This window comes from Artemia franciscana, chromosome 13 (assembly GCF_032884065.1).
Source record: "Artemia franciscana chromosome 13, ASM3288406v1, whole genome shotgun sequence".
NCBI classification, from domain to species: Eukaryota; Metazoa; Arthropoda; class Branchiopoda; order Anostraca; family Artemiidae; genus Artemia; species Artemia franciscana.
This window is the reverse complement of record NC_088875.1, coordinates 35,460,080-35,483,939: the sequence shown is the minus strand read 5'-3', so window position 1 is coordinate 35,483,939 and position 23,860 is coordinate 35,460,080. Positions and strand designations below refer to the sequence as shown.

Sequence of the window (23,860 nt, the reverse complement as noted above, 5' to 3'; positions counted from 1 at the left end):
GAATCAATCTAATAAATTAATTAAATTTAAATTAATTTATAAAACTAGCTTAAATAAGCTGATCAATGGTAATTTCCCAAACGAAACCATACTAAGGGTGTATGACTGAAGCCTCCTCTCTCGCTCTTTTTTTTCTCAAAATTTTCCGATTAAAACTATGAAAAAGCCTTTAACCCCAAAAAATAATATGCAAATTTTGTTTTAATTATTTATGCGCGGAGAGCCAAGATAAAAAAATGCATTAATTCAAAAACGTCCAGAAATGAAATAAAAAAAAGTTTTTTAAATAAAAGTAAGGAGCAACATTAAAACTTAAAACGAACAGAAATTACTCCGTATATGAAAGGGGCTTTTCCTCCTGAACACCCCGCTCTTTACGCTAAAGTTTTTTTTTACTGTTTTAAAAGGTAGAGTTAAGAGAAAGAGTCAAACTTTAGCTTAAACAGCGGGGCGTTGCTATAAAAAATACTTCATCGCCCGATTAAAGTTGAATTTTTTCAACTGTGCGAAGTTGCTCAAGAGAGCAACTAAAATTGCTCAAACTGGCAACTAAATTGCGGTAATGGGTGATTTTCGCTCCTGTGTGAACATGTGTGCGGACCCAGAGTTGGAGCATTTTAGTTTAGTTAGGTTTCCCCTCAAATTATCTTGAAATCTTCAACTTAATACTATTAGTATTAATAGTAATTGCAATAAAGTTAGTAGGTGAAGTAGCAGTAGTAGTAGTAGCAGTACTAGTAGTAGCAGTAGTTGTAGTAGTAAAAGCTATAGTAGGAGAATTATTAATAGTAGCAGTAGAAGCTGTATTATAGCGTGCAGATGTTGCCTTTTGGTGAATTGATCAACTCCACAATTATTAGCTGAGAGTTCCAACTTAATATTCTAAGCCAAACCCAAGGTAGGGCTTTTTGACAACCTGCATGCACATAGTGTTTTCTTATTTAGTTTAAGCTTCCCCTCAATATTCTCTGGAATTTTTACTTTTATTCCCTTAGTGTTTGCAGTACTAGTATCATAATAATAGCAGTTGTATTAGTAGTAGAAATCTCAATAGTAGCAGAAGAAGTATACGCATATTGCCTTTTTAGAAGTTGAAAATCCCCCTCATCATAATCTGGACGTTTAAGCTTGATAATCTAGCCCATTGCTAAGACATTGCTAATATGCTATTTGACAATCTGTATGCACATAGTGCGCTTTGCTTTCTTCCAGCTTTCCTCTCAAAATTTCTTGAATGTTTTACCTCAGTATCATCAGCTTTAGTAGTAGTCGCAATCGAAGCAGTAGTAATAGAAGCAACAGCAGTAGTAGCAGCAGTAGTAGTAATAATAATAATAGTAGTAGTTGTAGTAGTAGTCTTTTAAGGTGCACATACTGCCATTTGGTCGATTGATAATCTATCTAATCGTTCCTCGAAAGCTTCAACTTAAAACTACTATAATCACTACAGTACTGAACCACCTGAGGTGAATAGACTTGTGCACACTCCTAGTCAATGTAAATCTATTCAAAGCCTGCTTCTTTACATCCTCCTAAAAAGTTTTCATTTCCTTTAAATCTTTCCTTGCGACATCCTCCCAACCCATTCGGAGACGAACTGCTTTGATTTGGCTCGAGACAGTTGGCCGACAAGGACAATCTTTGACAATCAGTCATACTTCATCCACTGGATGTGTTCTAGCCACTTCAATCTTGTTCTCATTATAGTCCTAGAACGTCGGATTGAACAACATTATTTGTACAGTCTACTGTTTGAGATACGGCCAGTTAGTCTGGTACCCAAAACAATCCGTATGGAATTTCTCTAGAAAATATCTAGCAAATCCTCCTCTGTTTTCCGGAGCACTCATGCTTGAGAACCATACTTGACGGCTGTCAAGACTGTAGCTTCCAGCATTTCAATGGTTTTTAGACTTGCCTTCTTGTTATTAAATTTTTTTTTAATATGAAAAAACACCCTTGGCCCTGGCTAATAAGAGTACGTAGGGAAGTGAAACTGTCCACTTGTCACAAAACGTCTAACATTCCTTCATTATGCTAACATTTTCATCTAGGATGCTTCAATCATCAGCATAATCTAATTCTTGTGGAGTTTTAATTCGTCAATTGATTCCGGGTTCTCCCAATGACTTAATAGAAAACCAGGTACTAACTTCACTTCCTAAGTTAACCATAGCAATATTATTCTCGCATATTGCTTTAATTCCTTTATTGTATTTATCTGGTATACCATACAAGGATAGAACCTAAAGCTTCTTTACCATCTAAATCAAATTCATGCTCATAATCTATAAAACTATGGTCTAAAGGGGTTTGATGGCTCAGACACTTCTCAATAATTAATCTGAGATTGAAAATTTGGTCGACTTTCCCTCTCTCCTCATTGAAACGAGACTATTCATCTCTTACAACCAATCTGATGTCTCCATAGATTGCTTATAAATTGCCTACGAATATTAGGCTACTACAAGGAAGCAAACCCATCAAAAAAGCGCAAAGCCAGAAAAATTATATCTTGTGTTGTTTACTGGGCTATGATTTCATCGATGGGTGCCACTTCTCAAGATGACCCTGCAGCACCGATAGCCGTTATGGTTGGGGTAAGGAAGACTTGTGAAAGGTCCATGCTGTTGCGACTATGTGGCCACACAAGCAGGATTTTCGTGTCAGGAATAGGGACAGAAAAAGAAACTTATGATGGAATGGAGATACCAAACAATCTCACAGGATCAGAACAGTTCTAACCTTTTATACCCAGCTTATCCTCATCAGATATTTGTTGGGTTAAAGAGGGAACTGGAATTTTCAATTTCCAATCGAACTAGTCCCTTCTATAACACGATAACTTCTTCCATACACAGCGCTTTGGTGAAAAAAGAAGAAAAAAAAATATATGAATAATAAATTGAACCCACTTTGCTCTTTACATAGGCAGCGCTATTGCGCTGCCTATGATGGGAGGCTGTTTCACATGGCAACTAATCGCCACTTTTTTACGTAGTCTATGCATAAAAACCTCGATAAAGCTAAAAAGAACCAAGTTTTTCAAAAATAATTCCCATTGTCATCCCAACTCTGGCAAGTATTATACAAGACATTTCCATGTAACCTACCGTTCACACAGGCAGGTGTGTTGCAGAAAACGCAATACCGTGCATATTCTACACTGTATCACTGCAGCAGCGAAACTGCACAACCTGTTCACATCAAAAAATTTAGAAAAATAAAAGAAATTTAATTTGAAAAATGCCGACGATTCCATTTATTCATGCACTCGGTATCCTTTTTATGGTACGAAGAAGAAGAAAGCTTATGGTACGAAGAAGAGTAAGTTAGAAATTTCTAATATTTACTTTTTAACTTATATAAAAACATATCAAGGTTAAAAGACAAACTTGCCTTTCAGTTAATTGTGAGTTTTGGTCATACTTTCGTGGACAGCTTGCAGTTAAAACAGTCCACTGTAGTGTTCACCACATCCTTACCTGGCAAATTTGTCTCTCTCAAGATCTCCTCCCAAGCCTTCTGAATTAAAATAGATGTTTTATTCTCAGGATGACTTTTGTTATAGATTATTTGATAAAATTTAACAGCTAAATCAGTCTTTCAATGGATCCGTGTTCTTTTTGTCCGTAATCCACAAGCATTTTAACCACATGTGCTGGACACTATGTGTTTGCTTTTAGAATCTGACGTAGTTACCGCATTAAATGCACACAAACAAACGTGGATATTTTCTGAGGCCCAGACTTTTTTATGGTAATGTAAGGAGACAAAATAAACCATCAAAACAGAATAATTACACCAACAATAAGGAAGTTACGGAGAAAATTAAAAAGAAACTGAATTTTCAAGGGATAAGCTGGCTCAAAGGCCTTCTTGTGGTAGCTTCCGATAAACTTACGCAAGATTGGCTGCAACTAAAAAGTCCTTACTGGACTAGAGAAAAATCTTACCTTACTGCAGATCGAAGCATAGGCAACTCCACTCACCGAAATAGGAACTACATATTGAGTCAACAAAGTAATAATAGTGAGCCATTTTGCATATTCTGTAGCTGGCTCAGGAAACTGAATTCGACAACGCTGGAGATGTCGGTAGGTGAACGTTTCAATAACGTTTCCATAAACAGCGTAGGGCAGTGCTGCTACTGTGGATGTGAGCCAAATTGATACTACTATCAAAAATCCATGAGAGATCCTTAGCCTCGGCTTAAGTGGTTTCATTATAACTTGGTACCTGAAGTTAATGAAAAAATTTAGTTAATCTTTTCAAAATTTACCTATTGACAACCAAAATGATTTAAGAAGTAATTCCGGTAATAAACACTAGAATTTACTTAGGGACATCGGCCGGGTAATGGGCATAACAAGAAAATCTAATAAATAGGCAAATTACATAGAAAACAAAATAAACTATTGGAGAATCGTAAGAGTTCTGAGATTTCAGGGTTTCTCCTTGCCCGAAGGGCCTTTAGCCTAAGCCTACCTGACTTGTTTTACCACTCGATGAATCACAAGTTGATCAAATGGGAAACAGGTTCGAGAAACTGCTTGTTTTATAAATATTGTATGATTTTTCTGCACGGTTGAATCCTCCGGAGTGATACAAAAAAAAAAAAAAAAAATCAGAAAAAGTATGGAATAATGGCTACAACAGCGTTTATAACAAATAGTTATTACATTATAAATACATATCTAACACTTGGTAATCTCTTACCTCACAGACAGATGGACTTAACTACGACGATGCTTTAAACTTTTAAAGGTACTTGTCTATTAAACGGAATACACTCAAAAATTACGCTGTCTAAGATGTATGAAAAACCTGTTGCCTTTCCTGAAGTGGTTAGGATTTGGGTTATTTGGAGTGAAAAAACTATGATACAGGTATATCTTTACTAAATATTGAATATTTAGAGGGGGTTATGGGTTAGATTAAGTTAGGTTAGGTTAAGCTAGGTGTTAAATATAATGCGTTCTGTGCAGTCTACTGTCTATAATTCTGTGTCGTAGTTTCCATGATTTTGTTTCTAAAATATTATTACCATTATGTTTGGTATATTTCATTAGGATTAACCTAACTTCACTTCTGTGGTGTGGTCCGTTAAATAGACAAGTAGACCCCTTCCCCGTTTCAATAGACCCCTTCCCCATATAAACATGGAATTACAACTGTGACGGATCTTATGACGCGTGCATAACATAACGTATGCGTCTTTTTAAAGACCAGTTATTGTTACATTTATACACAACTGAATGACAGCTATCTGTTGAATGACACTAGCAGATGAATAATGAAGAAAAATAAAGATGTAACATTATGAATAGACATTTGAAAGATTGATTGGGTGCATTTTGTTAATGTAACCTTCTCGTTGGCAACTGGAAAATGACAGGTAATTCGTCAACGACAATTGCTGGGGTTTACAATAGCGAAAATCTACAATGAAGAGGTGTTAAAAGTAGGTAATTAAACACTATAGAAGCAGGCGAGATGAAATGCAACTTCTTGAAATGGGTCTACGGAAGCGCAGGTACACGTGTTAAAACTAGTTTCCCTCGAGGATAAACTGGAAACTTGGGCTTGAGAAGAATAAAAAGATGATTTCTTTCTAATGAATCATCTCTTTTTTTTGACAGCCCTATTTCAGTATCTTACTTTTATAGCCTATTATGTAAATTACCGACGTATCTCAGTAACCAATTTGGAAATCGTAATTTAGATTGTTTGATCGAAGTATAGCACCTGTCTGGCCATTTGTAGAGCATGACTTTAGATGAAACAGGTCGAAGTAACTGTAGTTAGGAACGACCTGGGCCAATAATAACCGAAACTCTAAAGACAGAATTTTCGACAGGAACGGATGCATCAAAAGAATTTGCTTTTTAGGATGATTGCCAAATATATTAAATTCATGAAGTTTAATGTTACCCACCAATAGCTACGAGCCTGAGAAAATTTGTCTGATTTTCAAAAAAATGGGGGAAATACCGCCAAAAAGTCAAGGAATCCTAATGAAAATCACACCGTCTAAATCAGCGTATCAGAGAACCCTGCTATAGAGGTTACAACCTCCCATTTGAAAAAATATAGAATTTCATCTTTTTTGTCAGGAGAAAGATTTTGGATGCATGTTTATCTGTTGTTGTTTTTTCCCAGGGTTGATCGTATCGTACCAATAGTCCTAAGAGATCGGGAGAGGGCTCATTCAAATCAAAATATAAAGCTCTAGTGCCCTTTTTAAGTGATCAAAAGCATTAAAAGCCCATTCCCATGCCCATTTTCCCCCGAAGTCGTCATATCAAAATTTTCAGGCAGCCATACATTTCAATATGGTCAAAAGGTTCAATAATTACACCTCTGGAGATTTCAAGACCCCATATAGCCCCCGGAGAAAGTGTTGTGAGATATACAATTTACCCATTGTTTACATATACAGCCAATATTATATAGCCAATATTATTTGGAAGCATACAGACATTTTTTCAGCATGGGGGGGATTTCTGCGGAGAGATTTTCCACGGGAAGAATTTTTTGTGGGACGAAAGTCTCTGGGGAGGAGTTTAAAGAGGGAAATTTAGAGGGGAGTAATTTAAATTTACTAGAATTCCTATATAAAATTCTTTTCACTTGTTTCACTTTCTCTTTAGCGACTCAATTACTTAAAAACTTCAGCGTAAAAAGTTAGGTATTGAAGAAGGGGCAACCCACCTAATGTACGGGATAATTTCTGTTTGTCTCGAGTTTTAATGTTGTTCCTTGATACTACTTTTAAAACTTGAAACTTGTAAGTAACACATCCTCCTAAACAGGCGACTCATCGAAGAACAAGGGTTTAGACATGTCACATAAAAACCAAGGTATGAGTTGTCACATACACAAAATAACTTGTCCCGGGCAAATCAACAGGCTCACTAGCACCTTTATAAAGTGAGAAAAAACTATCTAAACTGACCATGACTTCGGGAAAATTCAATCTGAGCCTTAACTTTGGAAAAATATCATTCATGCGAATACATATATTATTACTACATTTGCATATACATTGATGGTTATTTAACTGGGATATTTTAGATTCCCCTTGCTTTTTTTGCACTTTAACTGGGTCTTGCCCTCCTTTCCTTCCTGTCAGTATTCTCACCAAGCCATTTGGCCTAATTTTGCGATTTCAAACTTGTGAAATCAATCCTCGTAAGGTATATATATAAGCATTTGTTGGAGGAAGGGGGTTGTAAATAAAAGATTTAAGGCTAAATGTACCTTCTTTGGCAATGCTAAAAAAAAGTCTAAGAAAGGAGACTCTAGGTGAGTGAAGTCAAATAGGAAATGCATAAAATGCACAAATTTTAATAGAATAAACAAGGCATATTTTAGCGGAAGCAATTAATCAAACGCTGAAAATTTGAAAACAATGTGAGCTACAAAAGAAAAACCTAGAAGTTAAAACACGAAATTCATCCAAAAGCTAAACAAGATGTGCAACTTCAACAATCAGTCCTTTGGATTACACTATTCTGAATCAGCCAATGTCCAAGTAGTGGGGCCAAGATGGGTTTAACAATACCCATAGCCGCTAGTCTTTTTTCGAGTTTAACAGCAATTTCCTCAAGACGCAGGTGCTATTAATTTTCTTCAAGATGCAAATGTTTGTTACATAATTGGGAATGTATTTTATTTGATTGTTTAAAAACCTAAGTATATAGGAGAAAAGCCTCAGGACCCCACCCATCAAAATGTAATCGTAAGAATTAAGTAATAGTCGTTTTGATTGTTAAAAGTCTAAAGAACCTAAGGATGTAGTGAAAAAGCCTCAGGGTTTCTGAGTAGGGACACAGTCTAAATTGGTCATACTGAAATATTATACATATTTTTGTCTGTTTTACGCACAGACTTTTTGTTTCCTTTGTTGCTTGCAGACAAAGAAATTTCCTGTTAGGTATTGATTTAGAAAAAGACCAAAGGCGAACTAATATATAGTCTAGACTGGATTTTCATAAGACTTTATTTACTCGCATAGCAGGACCGGATAATTTTCTTTGTCCTCGGGGGCCTAAAATCTAATGTCGGAGGGGAAACTTTATAACTTTTACTTTTGAAATGAACAGTACAACTCACTTTTCTAAAATGTATATTGCCAAAAGACACAAACAGGTAGGCCTCTATATGTATTAAGGATACCCCCTCCTTCCACAGAAAAGGGGGCGAGATTATGCTCAAATAGGAGCTAGTGTGATTCTCTATATGGAATAGCAATTAAAACCCTGTTCCACTATCATTGCACGGCTCTCTCGGGTCATATATTAATTTTATTTTTTCGCATTAAATATGCTTTACTGTAAAATTATTGTCCCCCGATTAAAACGCCTAGAAGCTTATTCCAACAGCCTTATAAACATGAACTAAGAATATACTGGGGTTAAAGTCTTTAATTATATCGATCAGCCACAGTTACTCAATTTTGTAGGGGGGTCATCCATTTGTCTCGTAAATAAAATCCTCTATTAGCACCTAACCTGGACAAGCAATTTGCAATTTAGAAATATCTTTGCATTCAAATTGATTGACTTATATCTACAACAAATCTTTGATTTTTGAGAAGGGGTGGTCGATTTTTATATTCAAAATTTTGATAGCTCCATTTTAAATGGTAAACATCAGCTATGATACGTTAGTTAATTGTCAAAAGGGTTGCTTTTAGAACATCTGCATTGTACGTTAATTTGTCTGCCTAAACAAAATGATTCTTCACGTCCAATATTTACGTAAAAGCGGCTTATGGTTACGCAATAAATTTGGGGCGCGGATAATATTATTTCCTTATAGTAAAAACAAATAAAGAAACAAGCTTCTTTTTCAATATAATAATGAATTATTGTGTAAGGCTTCTCCTCTCTTACATAGGGGCTATACACTCATTTTTGGTTACACGTAGCTTAGTAAATTCATATTATTCATCAATTTCAGAATATTTTGCTTATCCCGTTTAAATGGTGTTGTATATAACTTTTATAGGTCATATGCAAAAAAGTTTGAAGAATAGAATGCTTCTCCCTTAGTATTGCTTAGTATGGAAAGAATTAAAAACAGAAATTTCACCAGGGACTAAAAATATTTACGATTGATGGTACTCATTAATCATAAGTTTTCTCTCAAAATATTCAATTTTGAGGTTTAAGATAAGATAAGATAATATTTATTTGCAAAAGACTATCACAAGCTCTATAGAGCCGAATTCGCTTTATATGTCAAGTAAAAGCTAATAAAAAAAAAATTCAAAACAATAAATTATGTCAGACACTTAAAATTAAAAGGAATTAAAAATGCAAAATCATCAAAGATAAAGGGCAAATCAGTAAACTTAAAAATTAAATTACAAAAACATTGCAGTAAATAAGAAAAGTATAAAAACGGCAATAGAGGAAAAGGGGATTTGGCAATTACATAATCACGAATTATTTTTAAGGTGTTCCAGAATAAAGGGCATAAAACTTTTGCGAAACCTTTCTGTAACAGCATGGATCGGAGAGTAAGTTGGGATTGCTAAGGAGGCTGACCGGGGGAGTCGGAGTCTAATGGGATTGTGAAAATCAGGGAGTAAGTCCTCAGCACGGGGATTGGAAATGACTGATTTAGCGAAAAGCAGGCAAATTTTTTCCCTCCTTTCTTTTAAGGTGGTAATGCGTGCAGCTTTAAGGAGGAAGGAGTATGGAATTATGCCTTCTTTGTAAATGATCCTAAGCGAACGTTTTTGGACCGACTCGATTTTGTCACTAAGTTCATTTGAATGTTGCGAATGCCAGACCGGACATGCATATTCCAATAACGGCCAGATAAAGGATAAGTGAACACGGAGGGAATGTATCTTAGGACAATTAAATTTGTTTAATAGCTTAAAAATGGATAGTGAAACATTTGCTTGTTTAACAATGTTGGAAACATTTGTGTCCCACTTAAGATCATTAGAAATTGTGACACCAAGAAGATTAATATGTTTCACTAGCATTTCACTTGGGATCGGATCGCAAAAAGCAGGACTAGATTTCAAGAAGTTGATCGTCATTATCTGTGATTTAGTGGGATTTACTGTCATATTTAGATTCTTGGATTCATCTGAATATTAGGTTAGGATTTCAACGGGGTCACTTTTATTATTCCTATGACATACTTCAAGGATCGACAAAACATCAACATATTTCCTTATTTGGGGGAATTCCTTGCCAATTTCATAGTTTCAGCCGCCTTCATTTAGCTACATTATTTGATTCTATTTTTGCTCATGTTTAGTTTAATGGAATTTTTAAATTTTCTTTGAGAAAAGTTTTTTTAAACTTAATTACAGAAAAGATGCAATTCTATGCAATCATAATAACACTGTTTTTAGGGTCTGTTCAAAAAAATGTATCATGTCAAGTCAATGCTTTCACTCTCTGTTTCGCAAGAAGCACTTCCGAGCTTAAATACTGAAAAATGATACAGAAAAAGAGGAAAAGGAAACAGTCAGGAGGGCATGAGAACAAAGGAAATGATTTATTCGAGTTAAATTTAACAAGAAACTAAGGTTTTAAAGCTCAAGCTATCTTGAGAATGAAGATAATATTTCTATTTCAGAAAAACTCTGATCAAGAACTTCCTCCCAGAAAGAGGGCACGGATTATGGCTAGCGCCAAAGATCCGGTCCCTTCATCAACCATGCAAAGCGGTGAAGTCAAGGGGGCTTCAGAGGCAGCCATGCAAAGCGGCGACAATGTGCCCTTCATTATTCGTGCCTGGTGGTAAGGTTGTGGGGGCTTCAAGACTTGTTACACCATGGCAAGGCAACATTGATATTGCCAGCTCTTTCGTAAGCGTATATTATTTGAAAAATCCTGGATATTCTTCTAAAAGCATATTCATTAAAAGTAAAAACTTAATATTTCTTTAGCATGGTAATACCATTCTCTTAGAGGCTAACAAAGGGGGGAATAACTAGGAAGTTTTGGGAAGTTATGTTTGATGCTAGTGGAAGAGGGGATAATATTGCCCATTCTCATCACTGCTAAAATAATACTTTCTTTTGAAGATTAGCTCTAGGTTGTGAAAATAAGATGTTTTTAGGTTCACCCACAGCTATTCTTGTTAAACAATCGTGTTTTCTGGGGTTAACTTGAAATTTCACCCCATGTCATTTTTCAAGAAAGCATAACTATGAAAAATGTTTTAGAGGTTTTTACTCTTGAGGGAACCTTCTTCGAAAGGGGAATTTGGGGGCATTGCCCAATAGTTTTTTTTTTTCATCCAAATAAGAATATCACATTGTTTGTTTTAAAATGGACAAATCCATATCAACTCAAGTGGCTAGAAGCTTGTGCTTAATAATATATTATTTCTTATGGCTGAAAATTATAAGTGTTTCAAAGGAATAATAAATTTCATTCTTTTCCCAGATACCCAATTAAGATTATCCAGCATGGATCGATCAGCTGCAGAATAACTTCTTCAGGAAAAGAGTGGAGCAAGCCCTAAAAATTGAAAGCATCATCCCCTCCATAACATTATTTGTAAAAATCATAATTTTAAGAGAAAATTGTGCCATAACTGAAGCGTAAGGGACCCACATATATGTGATACTTTGTAGTCCCTACAATTTAAACTTTCAAAGTACCCCTCACCATGTCTGAATGGCTACTTCGCCCCATGTATGCAATAACTTCTAATTCCTACACCTTCAGAAGGTAGTAGAGGGTTTCCACGCCCGAACGAGTACTTTACCCCCTCAATAAATTGTAGGCCAATAATATGTTTTATTTCAGCCTAATATAAATTATTTTTTTCAGGGTGATATCTAAAGTGTTTCAAACGGATAATAAGTGCATATTTTTGGCCATCTGTGGCCAGTGCCATCTGATGATGATCCTATCATCATCACTAGGGGCTGAAAACTCTATAAGGATATGGAATCGTTAATTTGGATGGAAATGAACACAGATGAAAGTGAATATGAGGGGGATTTTAGTACGGGTTTAACCCTATTGGAGGAGCTTTCCCACAATTTTGATTTAGATGCCTTTGTGAGGAATCTCGGCCTAAAAAAGATTTGAATAATAGAAAAGCCAATTACCCACCACTAAGACCGAAAAGGTTCCCATCGTACAAATTGAAATTTATGAAGGGGAAGCTGGACAAAATGGAGTAGGTTCACGCCCCCTGTTTTACCTGATTTATATTCAGCTGATTCTGCCTTGGATAATGTTTATGCTTGTGGGATTGAGTTTGGAGACCCCTTCAATACCCTTACAAGTAGCAATATTAATATGGATCCAGTAGGCATTATCCATACCTAAATTGGCAAGATTTGGGCCCTTTTTTGAAAAATAAACTCGGGAGGAGGGAGGGTGGGACAATATAAAACAATCCATTGTCCACAAATATTTTCTAATGGAAAATAGAGTGATTTGTACTTGCATTACCTACAAAAGGAAATACAGACACCTCATTCGGACTTTAAATTCTTAGGGTGTTATTCCAAATAAATGCCAAGTATTTAAATAGGGTAGAAAATTACAGTGAGATGGGGAGTGTTTAAGTAGTTTTGTTTATAGAAAGGTTAGATTTAAATGTAATAAAATTTAAAAAGAATTTTTTTTAATGCTGCAGTGGGAAGTGTAATTTTATAAAATTTTTATTTAAAATTTTAGTTATATATTTGAACTGTTTCAAGGATGTAGAACACTTTCGTTTTGATAGGGACTTAGAGTGTTTCAAACATACTATTCTCGTAACTGAACAAACACCCCTTTTCAGTGATGCCAGTAAGACATATTTAGATGATTTGGCATTTAATGGGAGGGGGGTGAGAGGGCAGAGTTTCGTAGTGGATTTTAACTGTTTTAATGGGCAATATTTTACAACACTTAAGGGGATAGATATTTTTAAGAAGGCTAAGGATTGTTTAAAAATAGGTGTTTGAGAGTTACAGTACTATACAAAATATAAAAAGGGTGAACGTAAAGATAAATAGATGGTAAATATTCAGTGAGGGATCCGTCCATTAAATCCGCAAAACACTGGTATGGCTTCTTTATGACCCTACCAAAGAGCCCTATTCAATGGGACATTTCTTTCCTATCTTCCACATTAGTCAGGAATTCAGTGAGGGCTTAAATATTGGACAACTACTGTCCAATATTTCCTTCAAGATTCCTAACCAAAAAACAAAATTAAACCATTTTTTAAGGTACTGTAGGCGTTCTGGATATCAGTGAAGTTGTACCAGTCTCAGAAAGGTGAAGTTGTAGATGGGATATGAATAGATGGATCTTTTTCATATAACATTACACTTAAATCGTTTGAGAAATTGCTGCTCTTCAAATTTGAATGGAAGAAAATCAAAAATGGTAATATATACTTGAACAAAAATTTGTATTTTAGATTCTTAAATTTTTCCCAAAATCTGAAATTCATTTAATTTAAGTATGAAAAGTGATAAGTTTAATAGTTTCCCCCACCTTAAACATCACTTTTAAATGATGAAATGCGTGATTTTTAGAATGTGTAGTACTGGATACCCCTATGAGTACTGGAACTGTGCCTCAAGGCTACGTGAGGAAAAATTACCACCCATCAAAGCACCTTATGATTCAGTTCACGGGCGTCAATGCACCACTGCCGACTATAAATTTTCTTAAAAAGTTTAGTTCTAGTGAGGTTGTAAAAATAGAAAGGATATTGTAAATTGTACTCGGCAAGTGATGTATTGGCGTGTCTGCAAGAAGATGGATAAAATCTATAGGGAATATGGGTGGGATTTCGAGTATTATTTTTCAACTCTTGATCTGGTGATGGATTTAGTTATTAAAATCAGCAAAGAAAAAATAAGGTTGATCACGGACGTGGATCAGCATCTATTTTTAAAGAAATGCGTGCGAGAGGATTTTTTACGTGGAGATCGTATCCTGGAAACTGATCTGACTGGAAAGAGCATCGGTAAAATTTCAATAGTAGTTTTTCTGGATATGAACTCTTTTTATCTCTGGGGAATGTTTCACTACTATTTTTCATGCGTTGAACAACCTTCGTGATCCAAGTTTCCCCAACATTACCACTGTTGAGGATAATGGAGCGCTAGGACTGTTTTTCGAAGTTTATGGTGAAATATCAGTGGAATCTCATGATTTGGTAAAGGGATTTACAATAGCCAGCTGACCCGGTCTACCGGCCACTCACACCTTGAATGCCACAGTGGGACCATGTATTCTGGCCACCATGACTTCCAGATGGTGGCACAATGCCTTTCAGATGTATTTTAAGTGCCTATTAATTTCTATGTTGTTAATTTTCACTGGCCGTGTAAATATGTTTGACGTTCAAATTCTGTTTTAAGTGTCCAAATTTCCGTGTTTATGTAAATATATAAATATGCTAATATATATGTATGGAATTAAATATGTATACATGTTTATATAGATTATATATGTAAATATATAAATTTGAGAGTTTTGTAGTGCATCGATCTATATTATAGAAGAATGAAAATTTTTCTTCTTGGGTATTTATCCAACAGACTGAGGTTAAGCTCGGTTAGTTGTATTTTTAAGAGGAGTAATTGTATCAATTTAAGACTCTATTCAGCTCATTTTTTTTCGGTCCATCAATGTCCGGCAAAACAACACTTAAAAAGATTCAAAAACGTAACTAAATTCTTATAGAAAACTGAAAAATATCTTTTAATGCTACATTGAGTTGCAAGAGTCTCACGATAAAATAAAGACTTTTGCACCAGACATAATGTTCAGACTAGAACTTGACATCTTCAGTATTATCGAACCAAAGTCTTTGTTGAAAATTGATGATTTAGCTGATTCCATTGAAGAAATATCACAGAATATGTCAGAGTTATTCACGGTTCATGAAAAAATTTTCATAACTGTTGTTTTCCACAATGTCTTTCACCAGAGCAAATGTATGAGGACACTTGGTTTAAATCTTACCCACTAAAGGTTGTTTGTGATTCAACTTCTCTCATATGTTTAAACAAACAGATATACACCGTTGAATTGAAATTTAAACTTTTGGAATACAATCGGGCTACAATTAAATCCTCCGGCTATATTCTTTTGGATCTCAATCAAAGCTCACCCGAGGACTTACATATAGTCACAAATCGTTTTGGCCAAAACTTACCGTATATCTGTAAGTGAACGGAACAAGAGTCATTAGATGCCATCATGACACTGAAGAAATTACATGAAAATGGACCTTACTTGAATAAAATTATAGAAAAATGAAAATTTTTCTTTTTGGGCATTTATTCAACAGACTGAGGTTAAGCTCGGTTAGTTGTATTTTTAAGAGGAGTAATTGTATCAATTTAAGACTCTATTCAGCTCATTTTTTGCGGTCCATCAGTGTCCGGCAAAACAACACTTAAACAGATTCAAAAACGTAATTTAAATTTTTTATAGAAAACTGAAAAATATCTTTTAATGCTACATTGAGTTGCAAGAGTCTCACGATAAACTAAAGACTTTTCACCAGACATAATGTTCAGACTAGAACTTGACATGTTCAGTATTATCGAACCAAACTGTTGGTTGAAAATGGATGATTTAGCTGAGTCCATTGAAGACATATCACAGGATATGTCACAGTTATTCACGGTTCATGAAAAAATTTCCATAACTGTTGTTTTCCACAATGTTTTTCGTCAGAGCAAATGTATGAGGACACTTGCTTTAAATCTTACCCACTAAAAGTTGTTTGTTATTCAACTTCTCTCATACGTTTAAAAAACAGATATACACCGTTGAATCGAAATTTCAACTTTTGGAATACAATAGGGCTACAAATAAATCCTCCGGCTATATTCTATTGGATCTCAATCAAAGCACACTCGAGGACTTACATATAATCACAAATCGTTTTGACCAAAAATTACCGTATCTGCAAGTGAACGGAAAAAGAGTCATTAGATGCCATCATGACACTGAAGAAATTACATGAAAATAGACCTTTATATTTTGTACTAAATAATTCAAAACCAGGGCTTAGAAAGGTAAAAATGAAACAAGGCATTGACAATGAACTTGCTAATATCCTTTCAAAGCTTTGCTTTAATTTAACTGAAGGCAATGTTAAACTGTCAGAAGTGGTTAAACAGCGGATAAAACAATATCTTTCACGTGTACGAATGCAATATACGTGTCCTAGGAAGCAAAAATGGGTAAAATAATTTTAAAAGAATACGGCTTGTTCAAGCAGGTGCTAGCTTCTTTTCATTCTTAATACCAGTAATTACGGAGCTTGTAATCAGTGTTATCTTAAGAAAATAGGTAAACAATACAAATTGACTCCAATACATGTCACCCTTTCAAAAGGAGTGCAGATTGAGGATAACCTTGATAAAGTTAATACTAATGGGAAAATTACCGAAGACGAAAAATTAATCTGCTTCATGCTACCCTTCAACGTGTCAATAGGTGTAAACCCTAGCGTGAAAGACCCCTCAAAATAAATATCATTGATCACACTCAAAATTCTGAAGAATCAACTTCACCGTCAGCATAACCACCAGGGCAAGAAGAGAAAGGTTTTTCTAAGGCCTCATTAAGTGTTATTAATAAATTGTTAATTAAGTGCTATAGTAAATTGATGACAAAAAGAACGAAGTTACAATCCACGGCAAAACTGCAATCTAATTCAATTCTGTATCAGATTTGACTACACATCATAAAAGCTTTTAATCATTCGATAGTTATTAGTATAAATTTTTAAAGTCATCAGACTTCCAAAATTTTTTTTTGGGAATGAACATATGTTAAATCGATTAAGAGAATATAGAGAAAAATCAGTAGGTTTTTCAAATCATTATCGGAAAAATACTAGCACAACAAGTGGAGGTAATAATTTAAAGGCTATCAAACGAAGGTGTCTTAATATAAGCACATAACCTATTGCTATTGAAAATGGTAGTGGATACTTAACTCCTCAGTTAAGTTTAAAATGTCTCGAGATTTGAAACTTCTTTATGCGATTGTTGGTGGAAAAGGAGATTTAAGTCTCCTTCACTTGTTTGAGTCACTGGGATTGAAAAGAGGCTGAATACTGAGTATTTAAGGGGTGAGCTGAGCTACAATCTTAATAGAAATAAAAAAGTTCTCGGTAGTTTTTTCGAAAAACTAAAGTTTTGTTCCCATTGAATATATTAAAGCAGACATTTTGACTTTAAACGAGATTCAAAGGTGTCACAATAATCCATTAAAGTATATGTTACTTGAAATCAGTGTGTTTAGTCGTTATAATTATGGCCCTTCTTTGCGGTGAAAGAAAGGGCGATGAAGCTGCTAAAGCTCTTAAATCAATATCTGAACAAGATTGTTATGGGAAAATTCAAACAGATCGGGGAACCGAATTTGCTAATCCACATGTAAAAAAGGTTTAATTGAAATATAATACAATGCTCTACAATAGGCATAGTTCAATAAAGGTGGCTTTGGCTGAAAGTTTGATAAGAACTGCTCTAAATTTAATCTCGAGATATTTTACGTTGAAAGATACTGCTACTTTTATGTACGATTTAAATAAAATCGTGTTGATCTATAACCAACGCTCTCATCAACCCCACTCCAGTCATAGTCCTCCGAAAGTTCATCATGGTAAAAATACACTTGACATTTTTCTCAAACCATATTCCTATGAAAAACAAGAGAAAAGAACAATTTCAAATCGTAGTTGTACAATTCGAATCAATCGAACAAGTAATATGTTAGAAAAGGGGAATTACTTGTCGCCCACTGAATTTTTTAAAGTACCAAAAATCTTAGACACTAAACCTGTAACGTTTTGCCTACGTTATATTTAAGATAAAAAGATTCATGGCGGTTTTTATGAGTATACATTACTAAATTTTAGAACACTGGAATGTATCAGATTGAAAATATATTGAAGAATCAAACTAGAAGAGGAAGTTGCTTTTTCGTCTGCTAGGATACAACTCTGATTTTGATTCTTGAATTACCACTGAAAACGTTCACAACAGTTAATGGTTTCTGTGTGACATTCATTACCAATGTCTCTGACCTCCTCTATGATGATTTCAATAAAACAAGTGTTTTTGGACAAAACTCTCCCCACAATCAAATTTGAAGAAAAGTTAGAAGGTTCTCTTGTTGATTGTATTCTCAACAACACATAAGATATCCTGAGATAGAATTGTATATGTGACATAAAAGTTAGACCGAACGATATTCCAGTGTATGGTAAGGAAGAAGAACGGATAAAATCACTTACTCAGATATACACCCACATCTCACTCTAAAATACCAAGAATATGACAATATGACTGATTTATTACGTCCAGTCAATAGAAAAATGTCATAAGAAAAATCTCATGCTCATAAGAAGGATAAGTTCAGCTTTAGCTATTCAATGCAACATGTTTTGGTTTACATTACGTCTCTCATCGAGAATGAAATGGTTCATCTCAACGATAACCTGAGAAAGGTTCTTGGTTTTAAAGGGAGCATGATCAATGTTGAAAGTGCTGGTGCTATCAGCGGGATAGAACTTTGTGTTTTTGGACATTATCCAACCGGAATCTAATCATAGAATCCTATATTTCATTATGCATCCTTTGTCGAGACAACAAGTGTCAATAATACCAATATATCCCTCCTGTTTGATCTTAAGCGAAACTAAATGAGAAATACTAGCTTTTTTATCTGAAAGTAAGGAGAAACATTAAAACTTAAAACGAGCAAAAATTATTTTTTATACAAAAAGACTGTCCCCTCCTAAGCACCTTGCTCTTTACACTAAAGTTTTTTATTGTTTTTAAAAGTAGAGTTATGAGAAAGAGTCAAACTTTAACGGCTTGGGCAGTTGGTTTTCGAAGTTGTTTCGCTCTGCACTACCCCTTGTTACAGAATATATTGCACTGTTTACCGCAAATTTTCTTTTCCTCCACACTACACGATTAGGGGTCTGGGAAGGATATTACTAAAACTGTTTCACAAAATATCAGGTCATGCGTACGATCCCTTGGCAAGCAATTAAAATTATGTCAAATCGGAAAATTTTGAAAAAAGGGAAGAAACACCTCATTACTCAGCAGTCCCTCTTCAGATTAGAAGCGAGAACCCTCACTCTTATCAAAGAAGAAAAATAAACGAGGTCTAAAAATTGTTAGATCGGAGAAGGATTCATTTTACTGGAAATAGCATATTTACCGCATAAGGAATCACATCCCTCTCCAATCTCATATCTGAATCTATTCAATGCAGAAAATGTTCATATTAGTGCAAAAAATGATCACTATGAACAATGTTTTCCCCAACTACCACACTGAAAGCATGTATTTTCAAGTTTATTCGAGTGAACACAATTCCATAGATTTGACTTCCACTTTTATAGATTTGCTTGTCATTGTCAAAAGTCTAACAATGGAAACAAAGTGCTGCCGAGGGCTTAACCTATGAAAATTATGCACATTATAATTTGTTTAGACAAATTTATGTCTACATAACTGAAACATTGATGAGCACAAGCAACACTCGATCGAACTATGCAAGTCCTATAAGAAATTGGGAGGTTTAGCTATAGGATATGACTTTAAAATGGAGACAAATACTACCAATATACTTAAATGGGTGACACCCAGTGCTATACACTTGGTTAGGAAAATAAATCATGAAACATTTAATATACTCAACGGATACATCCCGGTTTTAATATTGATATGAAGTTACATCCTGCTCCGTTCCGTTTTATTTTGTGAAAAGTACTTGCCACTGCATTTAATACAACAGTATCTCTAATCTCAACACTACTTCATGTACGGAAACATCAGGTTAAATGAGTTCTGTTGATTTGACATTTGAAAAATTATTGGCTGGTGGAAATAATATCAAGCTGCTCTTTCTGCATGCTACGTATTCACATACCTACACCATCTCTTCATTTATCAGTGGTAAAATTCGTTCAAGATTTGCTTTGGCGTTTGTAAAGAGTGCTGGCGTAATCGGATCATGGACAAATTCCCCACATAAATTTGAAATGTTTTGATTTTCACCTCTTGTGTATAAAGTAGATAGATTTTCACTTTATAATTTATCCTTTGATAAATTCTATAGAACTCTTCAAGAATCAACAATTTAATATCTAGATAAAAAATCATAAAATTTTGAAAATTTTATAAATGATATAATGTTTTCAAAAACTCATGGTATCATTGAATTGCCTTAGGCTGGCACTCAAGATATGAGTATTGCATGATTGGACACAGTACGTTTAGATTGTATCTTTGCTAAACCATTGACGAAGAGTATAGCATTAATCTCATTAAATTAATTTAAAACCTATTAACAAATTACCGCTGGTGCTAGTTTTCTATTAGACTCGGCACCATGAACAAAAATCAAATAATTAATGTATTCAATTTGGACCCTTAAATGTCTAAATACAAATCCTATTACTTATCCTTGGATTTCCTTGAACATACTCTTAGGGTAGACAATACCCTTATCATTGTTAGTGGGAGTTCATCAACTCTAAATACAGGACATTGGTTATGCATCTTTCATGCAAAGACGAATATTGATTTTTTGATCCTCTTGGCTTGCCGTATGCATTATACACGCCTCACTTCAAAACGTTCTTTAGCAAAGTTGAAAATCTATTATTCAGAATTGTATGCAAGTACAAGTTTTATAAGCCAAAAGCCGTAGTTTTTCATACACTATTATATTTTCTTAGGTTTCATGGATATACTTTCAGTGAATTTCTCAGCATTGTGTAGACATTGTATAGACAATGCTCAATTAAACGATTTACTAGTTGATAATACCCTTCCTACATGCATAACATAAATCTCAATGCCTTAAGAGTAAAATGCGTTAAAAATGTTTATGAATTTGTTTGTTAACAAAAATTGAATATAAAAAAGAGGCTTCATTCTTTAGAATTCATCTTGCACATAGAGGTTACCATTGGAAACTGTATATGGTTAGCAGCTCGTCAGGCTTCAGCTGGTACTCATCTTGGCATGAAAAGTCATGGTATTGGTATTTTCGGTATTGACTGTCCCACTTTCAAATTGAAACTGACTTGCGATCGATCTTCTAGGAGGAATAATCAAGTTACGTCACATATAAATCCATTAAACCTGTTTAGACAAGGCTTTTAAAAAATGTCGACTTACTTATTTTTTGAATCTAGATAGCGTTAAAAAGTAAATCTAGAATATGATTTTGAATTCTTTTGATTAGTATGTTAATAAAATGAGTAAATACATATGGCCCAAAACGTAGCAGTTTCATACAATAATTCAAAAATGGAGAATCTTTTTTGTTATATCGTTCAGAAATTTTTGACAAAAATATTTTCCTTTAAAGAGATAATTCTGGATAATCATCATTTAGAATCAAACATTTTTTCAAAGTCACTACATTCCCTTTGATTCTCTTTTTCTCAAATCCTATCACTATTAATCTTTATATTCTCACTAGCAATTATAGGTAAACAAAGAATGCAGATTATTTCTACTTTCTCATCGTCATTTCACAATTATTTGAAATGGTAACAAAGATACTCTTTTTATATATTAATTCCAATTTTTGTATTAAATATATTTCACTAATGCATTTAATATTTCTCCTGTTTTGTAACTTTTTTATATCTATTATATCCACCTTTGCTACAAAACATAATTGTACCTTTAACTTGACTTTGCTCAATGATATTACGTATCCTCCAAACATCTTGTCCCATTCCAGGGTTAGCTGACAATTCATTGTTATTTTTACTGCTACGTTAGATACATTAAATTTTTTTTCGCCATTGCTAAGGCCTTCAATATCCAATAATCTAAAGGCTTCCACCGCTATGGAAAATACCAAGAATAATATCCTCAATGTTAACACACAGAACTCTTTTTTCAATACTGAGCTGAGTGAAACATATAATCTTAAAATTCACATGTTGTTGGCCTTCCAAATCAGATTTTGCTGGATTATAAGGATCTACTGGAACCATAACAAGTCACGCGAGATTACGTCATCCTCACTTACAACAGGGGCTTCCCTACTTGACTGGTGAACTTTGATGATTTCTTAAAGATTTAATTATCAAAAAACTATTACTTAACGCTTAAGTTTACATGATAGTTATAAAATCTTGAAGGTTCCTCACTGACAGGGCCATGAAGATTTTTCCCTCCACGTTCCAAGGTTTCTTAAACAATCAAAATACAAACATTCCCTATTAAGTAATAAATACCTGCATCATAATGAAAATCAATAATACCCTTTGGCTTCAAAAATCGCCGTTAAACTTCTTCGTAATCTTAAACTATTATGGAGGAAAAGAGTACCGGCTATGGATGTTGTTAAACCCGTATTGGCCTAACTAGTTATACAAACTATTAGGATTGCGGTCTGTATTCTCAACATAATTGTTTGGATTTATTATTACTGTTGATTTTTTCCAAACTGCACACTAGCGTTTTGATTTCTCCTTTGTACTTTTAATTTGCCAACTAATTTTAACTTGTCAATGTTAACAATTCAACACAAAAATACTTTGTAGTTTTGCTTATTTTAGCTTTTATTACCTTCGGCTTTCAAATGATTCATCTGAGACTTCTGTTATAATGAATCATATAGTTTTATTATACATTCAATTTACAAATATATTTTGAATCTCCCTGTATTTCTGTATATTGACAGACAGTTGGAATATTCTTTATAAGACTCCGTCTGTGGCCCGAGACGCATTGACGTTTTTACCAAGCTCTTGTTTTACCGAGCGTTTTTTCTTTCTTTTACATAGGTTTTGCTGGTTCGAGTGTTTATTTGCCGTTGCTATCCAAGAGCGTACACACTAGGCGGTAACCATTCTGCCGTCGGAATATTTTACCCTCGCATCTTCTTCAACTGGTGCAATTTCCGTGGTAAGTTTTTTCGAAGCAGTTGCCTGATCGGCAGGTGCTAGTTTCAAACTAATCATTCTGTATTTGATCAGTGAACAAAGCCTTTTTAAAAATTGAAATAATGGAAAAATTACAAATTTGCCCCTTTCACATTGAAAAATAATATGTATGCCCAGCCCCCCCCCGCTATATAGGTAGGAGTTTATTACACGTAAAGACATTTTAGGGGTAGTTGAACTAGAAAATATTCTGAAAACCAGTAGGTTGAACGTTTCTTAATGTAAACAAATCCGAACTTTGTTAAAATAGCGTCTAGTTCAGGGCACATAAATTAGATTAATATTCTTTTTTTATGTATGAAAAATAGGCTTTAATTTTACTAGGGTTTAAGGCAGGGGCAAATTTGAGCTGAACCCCTGACACTTCAAACTTGCTTGATTTCTTGGCACTTCCCAATCAAACTATCTATCTTCGTTTAACAATCGCCCTCTCTTCCCAAAAAAATTTTTTTTTTTTTACTTCCAATTTATTTTTTTTTAAGATGTAATCTCCAAACACACTCTCTCATCAACAATCGTCAGCGGTAAAAAACGCTGAGACGCCGAGTCTGTACGCTTCGATTTAGTTCCATAGGCTACAGTCTCGGCGTAGGCCTTAGATTGAACGACCAGTCATTTTGCTTTTCGCTTATTATAGTAACAATGGAAGGCTGCATTGCTTCCGTCAAAGTTTGTTTTACCGAACGTTTTTTTTTCAACGCCCAATATATGCCTCACAATACTAAAGAAACGCTCGGTTAAAAAACGCCAAGTGTCTCAGGCCTTTGGTACACAGGCATTTACTCTTTGAGATCTAAAACCGGGGTAGCAGTTTGCTGGATTTGTAAAAGATAGTCGGTGTAACATATTGTTAATTCCAATATATAAAAATGGGAAATCAAAACATTTTAATTTGTTT

At 34.5% G+C, this 23,860-nt stretch overlaps 1 protein-coding gene across 6 annotated transcripts in view; it reads right to left on the bottom strand.

Moving 5' to 3' along the window:
* Nucleotides 1-23,860, bottom strand: part of LOC136034861 (calpain-A-like) — an 80,957-nt gene that overhangs the window by 18,169 nt on the left and 38,928 nt on the right. For 3 of the 6 annotated variants that reach the window (XR_010619258.1, XR_010619257.1, XM_065716333.1), the window contains exon 2: nucleotides 3,957-4,239. Coding sequence is in view for 2 of the 6 variants with exons in the window: in XM_065716333.1 (XP_065572405.1) it covers nucleotides 3,957-4,239 (283 nt within the window). In the remaining 4 variants the exon portion in view is untranslated. Of the gene's footprint in view, nucleotides 1-3,956; nucleotides 4,240-20,866; nucleotides 21,096-23,860 lie in introns of those variants that run through there. The other 3 variants (XM_065716334.1, XM_065716336.1, XM_065716337.1) reach the window with 3 other exon arrangements.